Below are 16006 nucleotides of genomic sequence, written 5' to 3'. Positions count from 1 at the left end.
TGTGTGGTTCAAAGCACCATTTTTCCCCCTCACCAGAGTCTGGATCAGAGTATACTTGACTCCAAAGTGCATTTGTGTGAATACTTTGCATTATACTCGAGTACAGATCTGGATGACTAACAGAGTATTTACAAGCTCCTGGTTTCAACAGAATAATGCTGAGACAAAATAAAGTGGGGGTCACCAACCCTGCTCCTGGAGATCACCTGCCCCACATGGCTTCCATATCTACCTACTAAGTCTGGAGTGTTCCAGCTCTTGATTGGTGGAGCACACCTGATTTTGTTAATTAGCTGTGAGCGGCACTGAAAGAGTTGGAAAACATGTAGGGTAGGTGCTCTCCAGGAGCACGGGTTGGTGACCCATAATCTAAAGGCTTAGTATGAAGCTGGACTCCACTGCATGGGCTTCAGATGTTGCGATTGGTGCACAAAATAACCAAATGATGTGTCATGCTCAAGCGTGATGATGTGACGTGAAGTGTATTTGAGTATGGGACAACGTTACAATGTAAAATCTGGGCAGGAGACAGCTGGCATTCGCACAAAGGCAAGGAATGAAGCAATAACACCAAATATGAAAACACCCTTTGCTTTTAGAATTAACACTTAAAAACAATTACACAAGGCAGAACAACCAGAACAAAGCAACTTTTCTGAGTTGTGACCAGAGGATCCTCGGTTCAATCTTTGTGACTGTGGTCCCAGCTCTCTTCAGGTCATTGACCAGGTCCACCTGTGTAGTTCTGAGCTTTCTCAGAATCATCCTTACCCCACAAAGTGAGAGCTTGCATGGAATCCCAGACCGAGGGAGACTGAGAGTCATCTTGTGTTTCTTTCTAATAAATATGTTGTGTGGGCCGCTGAAGAGGAGGTACTGCTGGCCCACCGCCACCAGAGGGCGCCCTGCCTGGAGTGCGGGCTCCAGGCACCAGAGGGCGCTGCCGCCTCACAGGAGCAGCCGGGGTGACAGCTGTCACTTATCACCGACGACAGCTATCATCAATCACCAGATCTACAGAGGTATATCAGCAAGACGGCATCTCCACCTCATTGCCGAGATATCGCTCTACTAAGGAGGTAATATTCTCAGCTGACTGTGTTTGTTGACAGGAATATCTGTTACTTGTGTGAGTTGGACAGTATTCATTCTGTTCCTTTTTTGACGAGAGGTGGAGGTGGTTTCCCACCATACGTGTTGCTGGGTGCACACGCACCCACTTCTAACTGTGTTTGCTCCTCGCCAGCAGTACCATATCCGACACGCGGAGGCAGTGGTCACCTGGGAGTTCGGGACTTGGCGGCTCCAGTATTCCCGGGGTTCGGTGGCGGAGGAAATCGTGTGGTTCCGGTTCGACTTCGGACCGATGTCTCCTATCTTCGAGCCTGCCCACATGACATCTTGTATTTGACTTCATTCACTATTGTAATCGGTTGTTGTTGTGCATTTTCACAACAGTAAAGTGTTGTATTTGGCTTTATCCATTGTCCGTTCATTTGCGCCCCCTGTTGTGGGTCCGTGCTCCTACACTTTCCCAACAGGATATCTCGGCCAACGTCATGGATCCCGAGGGGCGTCAACCGGCTGTTGAACGGCCAATGGAAGAACAGGGCGCACAGGCGTCCGCAGGAGGAATGATCGGTGAGTTGCAGCGAATCCTCACCGCTTTCACGGCTCGGATGGATTTAATGACCGAGCAGAACGTCCTCCTTAACCGCAGGGTGGAGGCTCTCGCCGCACAGGTGGAAGCGCGCCCTCAGGGCGATGCTGCGACTCTCCCTCCTGTCGACCCTGTGTGTAACAGTGACATTCCACAGGTCGTTCAACGACCCCTCCCACCATCCCCGGAAGCATACATAAGCCCACCAGAGCCGTACGACGGCTGTGTGGAGACGTGCGCTGATTTCCTTATGCAGTGTTCGCTCGTCTTCGCACAACGTCCCGTTATGTACGCGACTGATGCTAGTAAAGTAGCTTATGTCATAAATTTGCTTCGTGGTGAGGCACACGCTTGGGCTACAGCGCTCTGGGAGCAGAATTCACGGCTCCTTCAGGTGTATGATGGGTTTGTGAGGGAGTTCAGAACAGTGTTCGATCACCCAAATAGAGGTGAGACCGCTTCAGCCGTGCTGCTGTCAATGAGACAGGGGCGCCGGAGTGCAGCTGCCTATGTAGTCGACTTCCGCATCGCGGCTGCAAGGTCCGGCTGGAATAGCACTGCCCTCCGCGCCGCCTTTGTAAACGGACTGTCACTGGTTCTAAAGGAGCACCTGGTGGCTAAGGACGAACCGCGGGATTTAGATGGGCTTATCGATCTCGTCATACGATTAGACAATCGGTTAGAAGAACGCCGTCGGGAACGAGACGAAGGGCGTGGCCGGGCACGCGTCGTTCCTCTCCCTTCCGGTTCCGACCGCGTTCCGCCCTCCCCACGCTCCATGGCCCCTGCGCTCCGTGTGGTGACAGCTCCCCCTGCTGACGAAGCTATGGACACGAGCAGGGCCACATTTAGGGCACCAGATAGACAGAGGAGGCTGGCCCGCGGAGCGTGTTTGTTTGTGGCTCGATAGAGCATCAGGTAAGAGACTGCCCCGAGCGGTTAAAGGCCAACGCCCGCCCCTAGAAACTGGGCTAGGGGTGGGCCGAGACATTCACGTGGGACACACCCACACTGCCACACGACTCCCAGTTACAATCCTTTATGAGGATTTAACCCTGAAGGCCCCAGCACTGGTGGACACGGGCTCTGAAGGGAATCTGTTAGACAGCAGATGGGCCAGGGAGATAGGGCTCCCTCTGGTGGCTCTTACCTCGCCTGTGCAGGTACGGGCACTAGATGGCTCCCTCCTCCCTCCAAGCACACACAGGACACCACCAGTGGTGGTGTCAGGAAATCACCGGGAGGAGATTGAGTTTTTTGTGACTCCAACTACCTCCCGTGTGATTTTAGGGTTCCATTGGATGTTAAAACACAATCCCCGGATCGATTGGCCGTCCGGGGCAGTGGTTCAGTGGAGCGAGACCTGCCATCGGGTATGTTTAGGTTCCTCGGTTCCTCCCGGTTCCCAGGCTAAGGAGGAGGTCAGAGTCCCACCCAATCTAGGGACGGTACCGGTGGAGTACCACGACCTTGTGGATGTGTTCAGCAAGGATCTGGCGCTCACCCTCCCCCCCCACCGTCCGTACGATTGTGCCATTGATTTGGTTCCAGGCGGTGAGTTCCCGTCCAGCAGGCTGTACAACCTCTCACGGCCTGAGCGCGAATCAATGGAGACCTACATCCGGGACTCTTTAGCCGCCGGGTTGATCCGGAATTCCACCTCCCCGATGGGTGCAGGTTTCTTTTTTGTGGGTAAAAAAGATGGCGGACTTCGTCCATGCATTGATTACAGGGGACTGAATGAAATCACGGTTCGTAATCGATACCCGTTGCCCCTGTTGGATTCGGTGTTCACGCCCCTGCATGGAGCCCGAATATTCACCAAACTGGATCTTAGAAATGCATATCACCTGGTTCGGATCCGGAAGGGAGACGAGTGGAAGACGGCATTTAACACCCCCTTAGGTCACTTTGAGTACCTGGTCATGCCGTTCGGTCTTACAAACGCCCCCGTGACGTTCCAAGCTTTGGTTAATGATGTCTTGCGGGACTTCCTGCACCGATTCGTCTTCGTGTATCTAGACGATATACTCATCTTTTCTCCGGATCCTGAGACCCATGTCCGACATGTACGTCAGGTCCTGCAGCGGTTGTTGGAGAACCGGCTGTTTGTGAAGGGTGAGAAGTGTGAGTTCCACCACACATCTTTGTCGTTCCTGGGATTTATCATCTCCTCCAACTCCGTCGCTCCTGATCCGGCCAAGGTTGCGGCGGTGAGAGACTGGTCCCAACCCACAAGCCGTAGGAAGCTGCAACAGTTCCTCGGCTTTGCTAATTTCTACAGGAGGTTCATTAAGGGCTACAGTCAGGTAGTTAGCCCCCTGACAGCCCTGACCTCACCAAAAGTCCCCTTCACCTGGTCGGATCGTTGCGATGCCGCGTTCAAGGAGTTGAAACGGCGCTTCTTGTCTGCACCCATTCTGGTGCAGCCCGATCCTAGCCGCCAGTTAGTGGTTGAAGTGGACGCCTCGGACTCAGGGATAGGAGCTGTGCTGTCCCAGAGCGGGAAGACCGATAAGGTCCTTCACCCGTGTGCCTATTTTTCCCGCAGGTTAACCCCGGCCGAACGGAACTATGACGTCTGCAATCGAGAACTCCTTGCGGTGAAAGAGGCTCTAGAAGAGTGGAGACATCTGTTGGAGGGAACGTCCGTGCCATTCACGGTTTTCACTGACCACCGGAACCTGGAGTATATCAGGACCGCCAAGCGGCTGAATCCCAGGCAAGCCCGCTGGTCACTGTTCTTCGGCCGTTTTGACTTCCGGATCACCTACCGTCCCGGGACCAAAAACCAGAGGTCGGATGCTTTGTCCCGGGTACATGAAGACGAAGTCAAATCGGAGTTGTCGGATCCACCGGAACCCATCATCCCGGAGTCCACTATCGTGGCCACCCTCACCTGGGACGTAGAGAGAACCGTCCGGGAGGCCCTGGCACGAAGCCCGGTCCCCGGAACTGGACCGAAGAATAGACTTTACGTCCCACCAGAAGCTAGGGCTGCAGTCCTGGACTTCTGTCACGGCTCTAAGCTCTCCTGTCATCCAGGGGTGCGAAGAACCGTGGCAGTTGTCCGGCAGCGCTTCTGGTGGGCGTCCCTAGAGGCCGACGTCCGGGAGTATATCCAGGCCTGTACCACCTGCGCCAGGGGCAAGGCCGACCATCGCAAGGCTTCGGGATTGTTACAGCCGCTGCCCGTGCCTCATCGCCCCTGGTCCCACATCGGCCTGGATTTTGTCACGGGCCTCCCGCCGTCCCAGGGCAACACCACCATTCTCACGATAGTGGACCGATTCTCCAAGGCGGCCCACTGCGTGGCCCTCCCGAAGCTCCCAACAGCCCAGGAAACAGCGGACCTCCTGGTCCACCACGTCGTCCGGCTGCATGCGATTCCAACAGACATTGTCTCCGATCGCGGTCCCCAGTTCTCCTCGCACGTCTGGAGGAGCTTCTGCCGGGAACTGGGGGCCACGGTCAGTCTCTCATCCGGGTATCATCCCCAAACCAACGGGCAAGCAGAACGGGCCAATCAAGAGATGGAGCAGACCCTGCGTTGCGTGACAGCCGTGCACCCGGCGGCCTGGAGTACCCATCTGGCCTGGATCGAGTATGCCCACAACAGCCAAGTGTCGTCCGCCACCAGCCTCTCCCCTTTGGAGGTGTGTCTGGGGTATCAGCCCCCGTTGTTCCCGGTGGTTGAGGGAGAGGTCGGTGTGCCCTCGGTCCAGGCCCACCTGCGGAAGTGCCGTCGGGTGTGGCGTGCCGCCCGTTCTGCTTTGCTGAGGGCCCGGATGAGGACAAAGGCCCATGCAGACCGGCAGTGGACCCCGGCTCCTACGTTATCGTCCTGGGCAGGAAGTGTGGTTGTCAACCAAGGACATTCCACTGCAAGTGGCCTCCCCAAAATTACAGGAAACGGTACATAGGTCCATTTAAGATTCTCAAGGTCATCAGTCCCGCCGCAGTGAGGCCGGAAGCTGAAGCCTCACTGCGGATCCATCCCGTGTTCCACGTGTCCAGGATTAAACCGCATCACACCTCACCCCTCTGCACTCCGGGTCCGACACCACCTCCTGCCCGGATCATCGATGGCGAGCCGGCTTGGACAGTGCGCCGGCTTTTGGATGTCCGACGGATGGGCCGGGGCTTCCAGTATTTGGTGGACTGGGAGGGGTACGGCCCCGAAGAACGCTCCTGGGTGAAGAAGAGCTTCATCCTGGACCCGGCCCTCCTGGCCGACTTCTACCGCCGCCACCTGGACAAGCCCGGTCGGGTGCCAGGAGGCGCCCGTTGAGGGGGGGGTCCTGTTGTGTGGGCCGCTGAAGAGGAGGTACTGCTGGCCCACCACCACCAGAGGGCGCCCTGCCTGGAGTGCGGGCTCCAGGCACCAGAGGGCGCTGCCGCCTCACAGGAGCAGCCGGGGTGACAGCTGTCACTCATCACCGACGACAGCTGTCATCAATCACCAGATCTACAGAGGTATATCAGCAAGACGGCATCTCCACCTCATTGCCGAGATATCGCTCTACTAAGGAGGTAATATTCTCAGCTGACTGTGTTTGTTGACAGGAATATCTGTTACTTGTGTGAGTTGGACAGTATTCATTCTGTTCCTTTTTTCGACGAGAGGTGGAGGTGGTTTCCCACCATACGTGTTGCTGGGTGCACACGCACCCACTTCTAACTGTGTTTGCTCCTCGCCAGCAGTACCAGATCCGACACGCGGAGGCAGTGGTCACCCGGGAGTTCGGGACTTGGCGGCTCCAGTATTCCCGGGGTTCGGTGGCGGAGGAAATCGTGTGGTTCCGGTTCGACTTCGGACCGATGTCTCCTATCTTCGAGCCTGCCCACATGACATCTTGTATTTGACTTCATTCACTATTGTAATCGGTGGTTGTTGTGCATTTTCACAACAGTAAAGTGTTGTATTTGGCTTTATCCATTGTCCGTTCATTTGCGCCCCCTGTTGTGGGTCCGTGCTCCTACACTTTCCCAACAAAATAATCATAACAGTTGTTGTCTTCTACCAAGCTGCTTGCCTGTTGTCCTGTAGTCCATCCCAGACCTTGTCCAGGTCTACAGTTTTGTCCCTGGTGTCCTTAGACAGCTCTTTGGTCTTGGCTATGGTGGACAGGTTGGAGTGTGATTGACTGAGTGTGTGAACAGGTGTCTTTTATACAGGTAACAAGTTAAACAGGTGCAATTAATACAGGTAAAGAGTGCAGAATAAGAGGGCTTCTTAAAGAAAAATTAACAGGTCTGTGTGAGCCAGAATTCTTGCTGGTTGGTAGGTGTTCAAATACTTATTTGCAGCAGTAACATACAAATAAATTATAAATTAAATCATACATTGTGATTTCCAGATTTTTTTTTAGATTATGTCTCTCACAGTGGACATGCACCTAAGACGAAAATTTCAGACCCCTCCATGATTTCTACGTGCGAGAACTTGCAAAACCGCAGGATGTTCAAAGACTTATTTTCCTCACTGTATACACAATGTCATTTCTTTTCTGCATTCTGTTAAACTGATCAGATATGTGTGAAATTTAATACATTGATGATCTGATACTGAAACATAGTTATTGTCATTTCATCACAATCATTTTTTAAAATGAATCTTTCTGTTATAGTTGTTGGTGCCTAATATGTGACAAGTTCCTCCAAAAATGTATTTCATTACTGTTAAATAACAAAGCCCCACAAAATCTAAATTAAAAAATTGCCAAAAATAAAAAAAATCTAAAAATATAATAATTAAAAAGCAATACAAAATCTGATAAAATAATAATTTAAATCTGCTATTTACTCACGGAGTGTACGTGACTCAGCACTGACAGAACTAAACTGCCGATCAATCCACTAACCAACATGCAAAGTGCTGAATATTCAACAGCCACTATGTTCTCCTGGAGGAGTTCCACCAGGGGATTCACTGTTATAGATTTATTCAATAAAAACAATTCATGCTGGTGGATGGATATAGTGTGGCACAGAATTACACAGACATTATTCACAGCCAAGCTCATTTACCGGCACCTGTGCCTGAAAAGAAAAGAAAAACAGTGCTTCGAAAGATTACAGAAAACAGCTTATGGGAAAAGAAAAGGATTTATCCGGACTCTAGTGGAACAAAATTAAACATTTTCGACAAACACAACAGTAAGTCGTGTGCTCTCAGCATTCACAAAGATTAAAAAAAAGGGTGAAAAAGGCAAATGTTGGGAGATTAACGGAGTTAAAATACATGATTCAGTCACATCTGGCTCTCTGGCAGTTGGGACGAGTACAAAGTTTGAAGCAGTCAGATATTTATGCAAATACAGAAGAGATATGGGTGCATCCTTCTTGGATAAAAGACAGTGAAGAACATTTACACATTTAACACGAACAAAAACTCCGGCTAGGAATAGACACTTTGTAAAATCTTTTTCTGGATGACAAGCAATGAACATGCCTACACATACCGTACAGAAAAGATCAGATTACTAAAAGAAATACTTTGTACATAATACATTTAAATGACATGTTTTTAAAAATTATTATTAAATAATTCATTTTTTACTGCAGTAAAACTGTGATAGAACCCCTCTTTTCTCACTTTAAACAGCACTGGACCACATGATTTGCTGCACTAAAAGTCCATCTTTATCTAAAAGCACCTCAGGCAGCTGTATCAACATTTTCTCTCCTTTCAGCTACACTGTAGCTTCTTTCAGAACAGATCAGATACTCACCAGGATTTGAATCAGCTATGCAAGGTGAAAAAAAAAAAAATGCTGATCAGCAAAGTCGGACCTCTCACTGGCCATCTCCTACTGTGTGGGGATTAAAGGAGGGCCGACGAATCTCCAAAACGGAGTTATCCCACAACATATTTAAATTCACAGATACTGTATTTACACGTTGGAGGCCCAACCATTTTTGACGAAAGTTGGTTAAACAAAAATTAAATTATATTTTATTAAAGTTTATTAAATGCCTACCCTGAAATTAAGACATTTCGTGACCCCACCATATTATAAAAAGCAAACAATAATGAGTTTTCACAATGTTTTTCTTGTCTATTCCGTGTCTTACCTGTGATGACATCATCAGTGTGTTCTGGCAGTAGAATCGATTATGTTGAAATATGTTCTTATTTTGAAAGACTCTTGTGCAAAAGAAAAAAAAAACAGGAAGTGTTCTGGGACAATGATTAGCTTTGTTAATGTTAAGATGGAATTGTGTTGTGACGGATTTGATGAGAAAGCAGCTTAATGTCGACTTGATGTCCACTGGCAAACTACAGACAAAGGACTAGACAAAAGAACCATCAGGAAAGTTCTCTGTCTGATGTTCTCTCAAAGTTTTGAGGATGCACACAACCTTCTGATGGACTTGCCAGACATCAGCTGACAAAGAACGCATTTAATGAATGAGAAAAGGCCAAAAAAAAAAAACCCCAGACACATATGGGTGACTTATCTGTGATTTATTTTATATTTGTGAGGAAATCAGATATTTATTACAATGGGTGCTCCAACGAACATAATACTGGTCATCCTCATGCATCCGCCCACCCCCTTCTTCTGGCAGAATTTTATGTGAAACGCCCTGGGCTCTCAGACAGGCGAATACAGTTTTGATCAGTCATTTCTGTCAGATGTTAACGCTGAATGCTTACTGCTGAGCAAGACTTTTTTTTTTTACAATCCATTCTTTTTTTCTTAGACTGCACAAATGTTAATTATTATGGTGTTTGTATGTGTGAGTGCGATGTGGTACCTTCAGCAGTTTGGCGTGCAGCAGCAGCGTGTAGGCAGCCTCAGTGTAATTGTCACACTCTTTGTGGAGGTCACACAGCTTGTACAAGTACCTGGTAGGAAGACACAACATAGTATGGGTCATAGGTTTACAGAACTTGCACAAAAATATAATAACGGAGACAAAAATGCTACATGACAGGCTATTTTTGTCTTCATTTAACATTTGATGGACACATCAGAAACTACAATCAAATTGTACAACTGTGTTCAAAAACAAACTCTGTGTTGGATGTCTGAAATTGGAAGTAAATGTCCCAATACCTACAGCTGTGGATAAAAGTACACATCAAATATTTCCAACCCAATTTTCAACAACTGCACACATTTCATATTATGAAACAATGCATGAGTTAGGAGACATTCATATTTTCAGAATTTTCAAGGTAGTACAAAACATACTACTGAGAAAATGATCATTTTGACACGGATAAGTCAAACGTTTTCAACAACCAGGTTTTTATTCAGTCAATATCAAGTCTGTGTCAAGAGTTTGTGAGGTTTTTTTTTTCCCCACAGGCTTTATTTCATAAAACAGGCTGCGTACCGAAGGCAATCTTTTTTCTAATTAGCGATTCAATATCTAGTCAGTTGAGTCTGCTGCTCTGGGGAATACAGAGCACACATGCATTTTCCAAGACCAAAATTCAATCAACTTTCAAGGGCACCTTTAATTTTTTCCCATCAGTAAAATTTAATAAAAAAAAAAAGAACATTTAGCATAACAGGTACTACCTTAAAACAATGGCAAGTGTCCAATTTGCAAAGTGTAAAAATTTAATTAAACGTTTAGTGGGAATAAATGATCAAACCATCATTTTTACACTTTTAAAAAAGGCACACTGTGACTGATGTCCCTCTCCCATAGTACATTTTGCACTATAAAAATGAAAATAACGAATGACACATATTTAAATTTTTATTCACTATGTCACATTTTTTGGTGAGTCAACAGTTTACATACACCCAGCTGACTTCCTCTTTAAATATCAGAGAAGTTAGCAGAATTATCCAGGAATTGATTTAATTACTTTTGAAAGTTTTTAAATGATGAACTTCCATAATTAGTGATTAATGGGGAACCTTTGGCTGTATTTAAGGGACTACCTCTCAAACCAGTGCCTTCATATGTTTAAGAGCAGGAATAGAAAAAAAAATTAAGCCAAGGCTTCCACAGGACAATTTTAAATCTACACAAGTCAGATTTGTTGTGTGTGGGCCGCCAGAAGAGGAGGTACTGCTGGCCCACCACCAGTGGGCGCCCTGCCTGAAGTGCGGGCTTCAGGCACGAGAGAGCGCTGCCGCCACGGACACAGCCGGGGGTGACAGCTGTCACTCATTATCTCTTGACAGCTGTCACCCATCTACTCAACATCATCTCACTCCATAAAGACCAGACGTCATCTCCACCTTGTTGCCGAGATATCGTACTTCATTGGAGGTAATATCCTCAGCCGTTTGTGTGGTACAATATAATTTGTATATTGTGAGTGTTTGCAGGAGTACCGGTACCTCTGTCGGTGGAAGCTGAGAGAGTGCTGGACGGCACTCTTTTCCCCTGAGGAATCACTGCGGTACTCTGCAACATATTGAGTGAGAGGTGGAGGTGGCATTCCCACCGTTGTTGTTACGGGGTGTACACACACCCACACTTGAGTGTCTTTGTTCTCGCCAGCAGTACCAGATCCGACAGTCGGGGACGGTGATCACCTCGGAATTCGGGACTTGGCGGCTCCAGTATTCACCAGGTTCGGTGGCGGCGGAAATCGTGTGGTTCCAGCTCTTCTCAGGACAGACGTCTTCTATCCTCGAGCCTGCCCACCCGTCACCTTTGTGGATTGACTGTAATCATATTCTGAGATTGTCTGTATGTTCGTTGTGCTCCTTCACAACATTAATTGTTAATTTTTGGCTCATCTATTGACCGTTCATTTGCGCCCCCTGTTGTGGGTCAGTGTCACTACACTTTCACAACAGGATATCTCGGGCAGCATCATGGACTCCGAGGGGCGTCACCCGGCTGTTGAACGACCAATGGGAGAGCAGGCGTCTGCAGGAGGCGTGATTGGTGAGCTGCAGCACATTCTCACCGCCTTTACGGCTCGGTTGGATCAAATGACCAAGCAAACATCCTCCTGGAACCGCAGGGTGGAGGCTCTCTCCGCACAGGTGGCGGCGAGCGCTCAGGGCGCTGCTGCAGCTCCTCCTCCTGCCGACCCTGTGCAGGATATGAACGTTCCAGTGGTAGTTCAACAACCCCTCCCACCATCCCCTGAAGCATACATAAGCCCTCCTGAGCCGTACAGAGGTTGTGTGGAGACGTGCGCAGACTTTCTCATGCAGTGTTCGCTCGTCTTCGCACAAAGTCCCGTCATGTACGCGTCAGATGCTAGTAAAATAGCTTATGTGATTGCTCTGCTTCGGGGTAAGGCACGCGCCTGGGCTATGGCGCTCTGGGAACAGAACTCACGGTTGTTATCTGCATACAATGGGTTTGTGGGGGAGTTCAGAACAGTGTTTGATCACCCTAACAGAGGAGAGACCGCTTAAACAATGCTGCTGTCAATGCGACAGGGGCGCCGGTGCGCAGCCGAATATGCAGTCGACTTCCGCATCGCGGCTGCGAGGTCTGGCTGGAATAACGTTGCGCTCCGCGGCCCGCCTTCCATAAACGGACTTTCATCGGTCCTGAAGGGAGCATCTGGGTAGCTAAGGAGGAACCACGGGATTTAGATGGGCTTATCGATCTCGTTATACGTTTAGACAATCAGGTTGGAGGAACGCCGTCGGGGAGCGAGGCGAACTGGACGTGGCCGGATACGCGCCGCCCCTCTCCCTTCCGGGTTCGAAAAGGGGCTGCCCTCCCCACGCTCCACAGCCACAGCGCTCCGTGGGGCAACAGCTCCCCCTGCTGGCGTTGTTAGGGAAACGCACAGGGCCAAAATGAGGAGGCTGGTCCGCGGGGAAGTGTTTTCTCTGCAGCTCAAAGGAGCACATACAGAAAAAACTGCCCCAAACGGCCACAACAACAACCGCCCTCAGAGACTGGGCTAAGGGGGGGTCAAAACATTCACGTGGGACACACGACTCCCAGTTACAATCCTGAGCGGGGATTTAACCCTTCAAGCCCCAGCACTGGTGGACACGGGGTCAGAAGGGAATTTGCTAGACAGCAGATGGGCAAGGGAGGTAGGGCTCCCTCTGGTGGCGCTTCCTTCGCCATTGCAGGTGCAGGCACTAGATGGCACCCTCCTCCCTTTAATCACACACAAGACACAACCAGTAACTCTGGTGGTGTCTGGAAACCATCGGGAGGAGATTGAGTTTTTTGTAACTCCTTCTACCTCCCGCGTGATTTTGGGCTTCCCTTGGATGTTGAAGCACAATCCCCGGATTGATTGGCCGTCTGGGGTGGTGGTTCAGTGGAGCGAAACCTGCCATCGGGTGTGTTTAGGATCCTCGGTTCCTCCCGGTTTACAGGCTAAGGAGGAGGTCAAAGTCCCGCCCAATCTGACGGCAGTGCCGGTTGAGTACCACGATCTTGCTGACGTCTTCAGCAAGGATCTGGCACTCACCCTTCCCCCGCACCGTCCGTACGATTGTACCATTGATTTAGTTCCAGGCGCTGAGTTCCCGTCCAGCAGGCTGTACAACCTCTCACGACCTGAGCGCGAATCAATGGAGACCTACATCCGGGACTCATTAGCTGCCGGGCTGATCCGGAACTCCACCTCCCCGATGGGGGCAGGTTGTTGGATTGTTGGATTCCGTGTTCACCCCCCTGCATGGAGCCAAAATCTTTACTAAGCTGGATCTTAGAAATGCGTATCACCTGGTTCGGATCCGGAAGGGAGACGAATGGAAGACGGCATTTAACACCCCGTTAGGTCACTTTGAGTACCTGGTCATGCCGTTCGGCATCACCAACGCCCCCGCGACGTTCCAAGCCTTGGTTAACGACGTCTTGCGGGACTTCCTGCACCGATTCGTCTTCGTATATCTGGACGATATTCTCATCTTTTCTCCGGATCCTGAGACCCATGTCCAGCATGTACGTCAGGTCCTGCAGCGGTTGTTAGAGAACCGACTGTTTGTGAAGGGCGAGAAGTGCGAGTTTCACCACACGTCTTTGTCCTTCCTGGGGTTTATCATCTCCTCTAACTCCGTCGCCCCTGATCCGGCCAAGGTTGCGGCGGTGAGAGATTGGCCCCCAACCAACAAGCCGTAGGAAGCTGCAACAGTTCCTCGGCTTCGCTAATTTCTATAGGAGGTTCATTAAGGGCTACAGTCAGGTAGTTAGCCCCCTGACAGCCCTGACCTCTCCAAAAGTCCCCTTCACCTGGTCGGATTGGTGCGAAGCCGCGTACAAGGAGTTGAAACGACGGTTCTCTACTGAGCCAGTTTTGGTGCAGCCCGACCCTAGCCGCCAGTTCGTGGTTGAAGTGGACGCCTCTGACTCAGGGATAGGAGCCGTGCTATCCCAGAGCGGAGAGACTGATAAGGTTCTTCACCCGTGTGCCTACTTTTCACGCAGGTTGACCCCGGCTGAACGGAACTATGACGTCGGCAATCGAGAACTCCTTGCGGTGAAAGAGGCTCTTGAGGAGTGGAGACACCTGTTGGAGGGAGCGTCTGTACCGTTCACGGTTTTCACTGACCATCGGAACCTGGAGTATATCAGGACCGCTAAGCGGCTGAACACCAGGCAAGCCCGCTGGTCACTGTTCTTCGGGCGTTTTGACTTCCGGATCACCTATCGCCCCGGGACCAAGAACCAGAGGTCGGATGCCTTGTCCCGGGTACACGAAGAGGAGGTCAAAACTGCACTGTCGGATCCACCGGAGCCATCCTGTCTGAGTCCACTATCGTGGGCCACCCTCACCTGGGACGTGGAGAAGATCGTCCGGGAGGCCCTGGCACGGAGCCCGGACCCAGGAACAGGTCCGAAGAACCGGTTGTACATCCCACCAGAGGCCAGAGGTGCAGTCTTGGACTGTCAGGGTTCCAAGCTCTCCTGTCATCCAGGGGTGCGAAGGACCGTGGCAGTTGTCCGGCAGCGCTTCTGGTGGGCGTCTATGGAGGCCGACGTCCGGGAGTACATCCAGGCCTGCACCACCTGTGCCAGGGGCAAGGCAGACCATAAAAGGTCCCAAGGACTTCTCCAGCCGTTACCTGTGCCTCATCGCCCCTGGTCCCACATCGTCTGGATTTCGTCACGGGCCTCCCGCCGTCCCAGGGCAACACCACCATCTTCACGATAGTGGACCGATTCTCCAAGGCGGCCCACTTCGTGGCCCTCCCGAAGCTCCCAACAGCCCAGGAGACAGCAGACCTCCTGGTCCACCACGTCGTCCGTCTGCATGGGATACCCACCGACATCGTCTTAGATCGTGGTCCCCAGTTCTCCTCACATGTCTGGAGGAGCTTCTGCAGGGAACTGGGGGCTACTGTGGGCCTCTCGTCCGGGTATCATCCGCAGACCAATGGACAGGCAGAACGGGCCAATCAGGAATTGGAGCAAGCTCTACGCTGTGTGACGTCCGCACACCCGACGGCCTGGAGTAAACATCTGGCCTGGATCGAGTATGCGCATAACAGCCAGGTGTCCTCTGCCACCGGCCTCTCCCCATTTGAGGTGTGTTTGGGGTATCAGCCAGCGTTGTTTCCCGTGGTGGAGGGAGAGGTCGGTGTGCCCTCGGTCCAGGCCCACCTGCGGAAGTGCCGTCGGGTGTGGCGCTCCGCCCGTTCTGCCTTGTTGAAGGCCCGGACGAGGGCGAAGACCCATGCAGACCGCCGGCGATCCCTGGCCCCTGCTTACCAGCCCGGGCAGGAGGTGTGGCTTTCCACGAAGGACATCCCCCTCCAGGTGGACTCCCCAAAACTTCAGGACAGATATATCGGACCATTCAAGATCCTCAAAGTCCTCAGTCCTGCCGCAGTGAAGCTCCAACTCCCGGCTTCACTGCGGATCCATCCGGTTTTTCACGTGTCACGAATCAAACCTCACCACACCTCACCCCTCTGTGCTCCCGGACCGGCGCCGCCTCCTGCTCGGATCATCGACGGGGAGCCGGCTTGGATGGTGCGCCAGCTCCTGGACGTCCGTCGGATGGGCCGGGGGTTCCAGTACTTGGTGGACTGGGAGGGGTATGGACCCGAAGAACGCTCCTGGGTGAAGTGGAGCTTCATCCTGGATCCGGCCCTCCTGGCCGACTTCTACCACCGTCACCCGAACAAGCCTGGTCGGGCGCCAGGAGGCGCCCGTTGAGGGGGGGGTCCTGTTGTGTGTGGGCCGCCAGAAGAGGAGGTACTGCTGGCCCACCACCAGTGGGTGCCCTGCCTGAAGTGCGGGCTTCAGGCACGAGAGGGCACTGCCGCCACGGACACAGCCAGCCGGGGACAGTGACAGCTGTCACTCATTATCTCTTGACAGCTGTCACCCATCTACTCAACATCATCTCACTTCATAAAGACCAGACGTCATCTCCACCTCGTTGCCGAGATATCGTACTTCATTGGAGGTAATATCCTCAGCCGTTTGTGT

At 51.3% G+C, this 16006-nt stretch overlaps 1 protein-coding gene across 1 annotated transcript in view; it reads right to left on the bottom strand.

Annotated features, from left to right (window-relative positions):
* dock1 (dedicator of cytokinesis 1) overlaps positions 1-16006 on the bottom strand; it is an 815700-nt gene that overhangs the window by 137800 nt on the left and 661894 nt on the right. The window contains 1 exon segment of the mRNA XM_034193753.1: positions 9425-9515. Coding sequence (XP_034049644.1) covers positions 9425-9515 — 91 coding nt within the window.

The sequence above is a fragment of the Thalassophryne amazonica genome, chromosome 18 (genome assembly GCF_902500255.1).
Source record: "Thalassophryne amazonica chromosome 18, fThaAma1.1, whole genome shotgun sequence".
NCBI classification, from domain to species: domain Eukaryota; kingdom Metazoa; phylum Chordata; class Actinopteri; order Batrachoidiformes; family Batrachoididae; genus Thalassophryne; species Thalassophryne amazonica.
The sequence above is the reverse complement of the archived record's forward strand: the minus strand, read 5'-3'. Positions and strand labels throughout refer to the sequence as shown.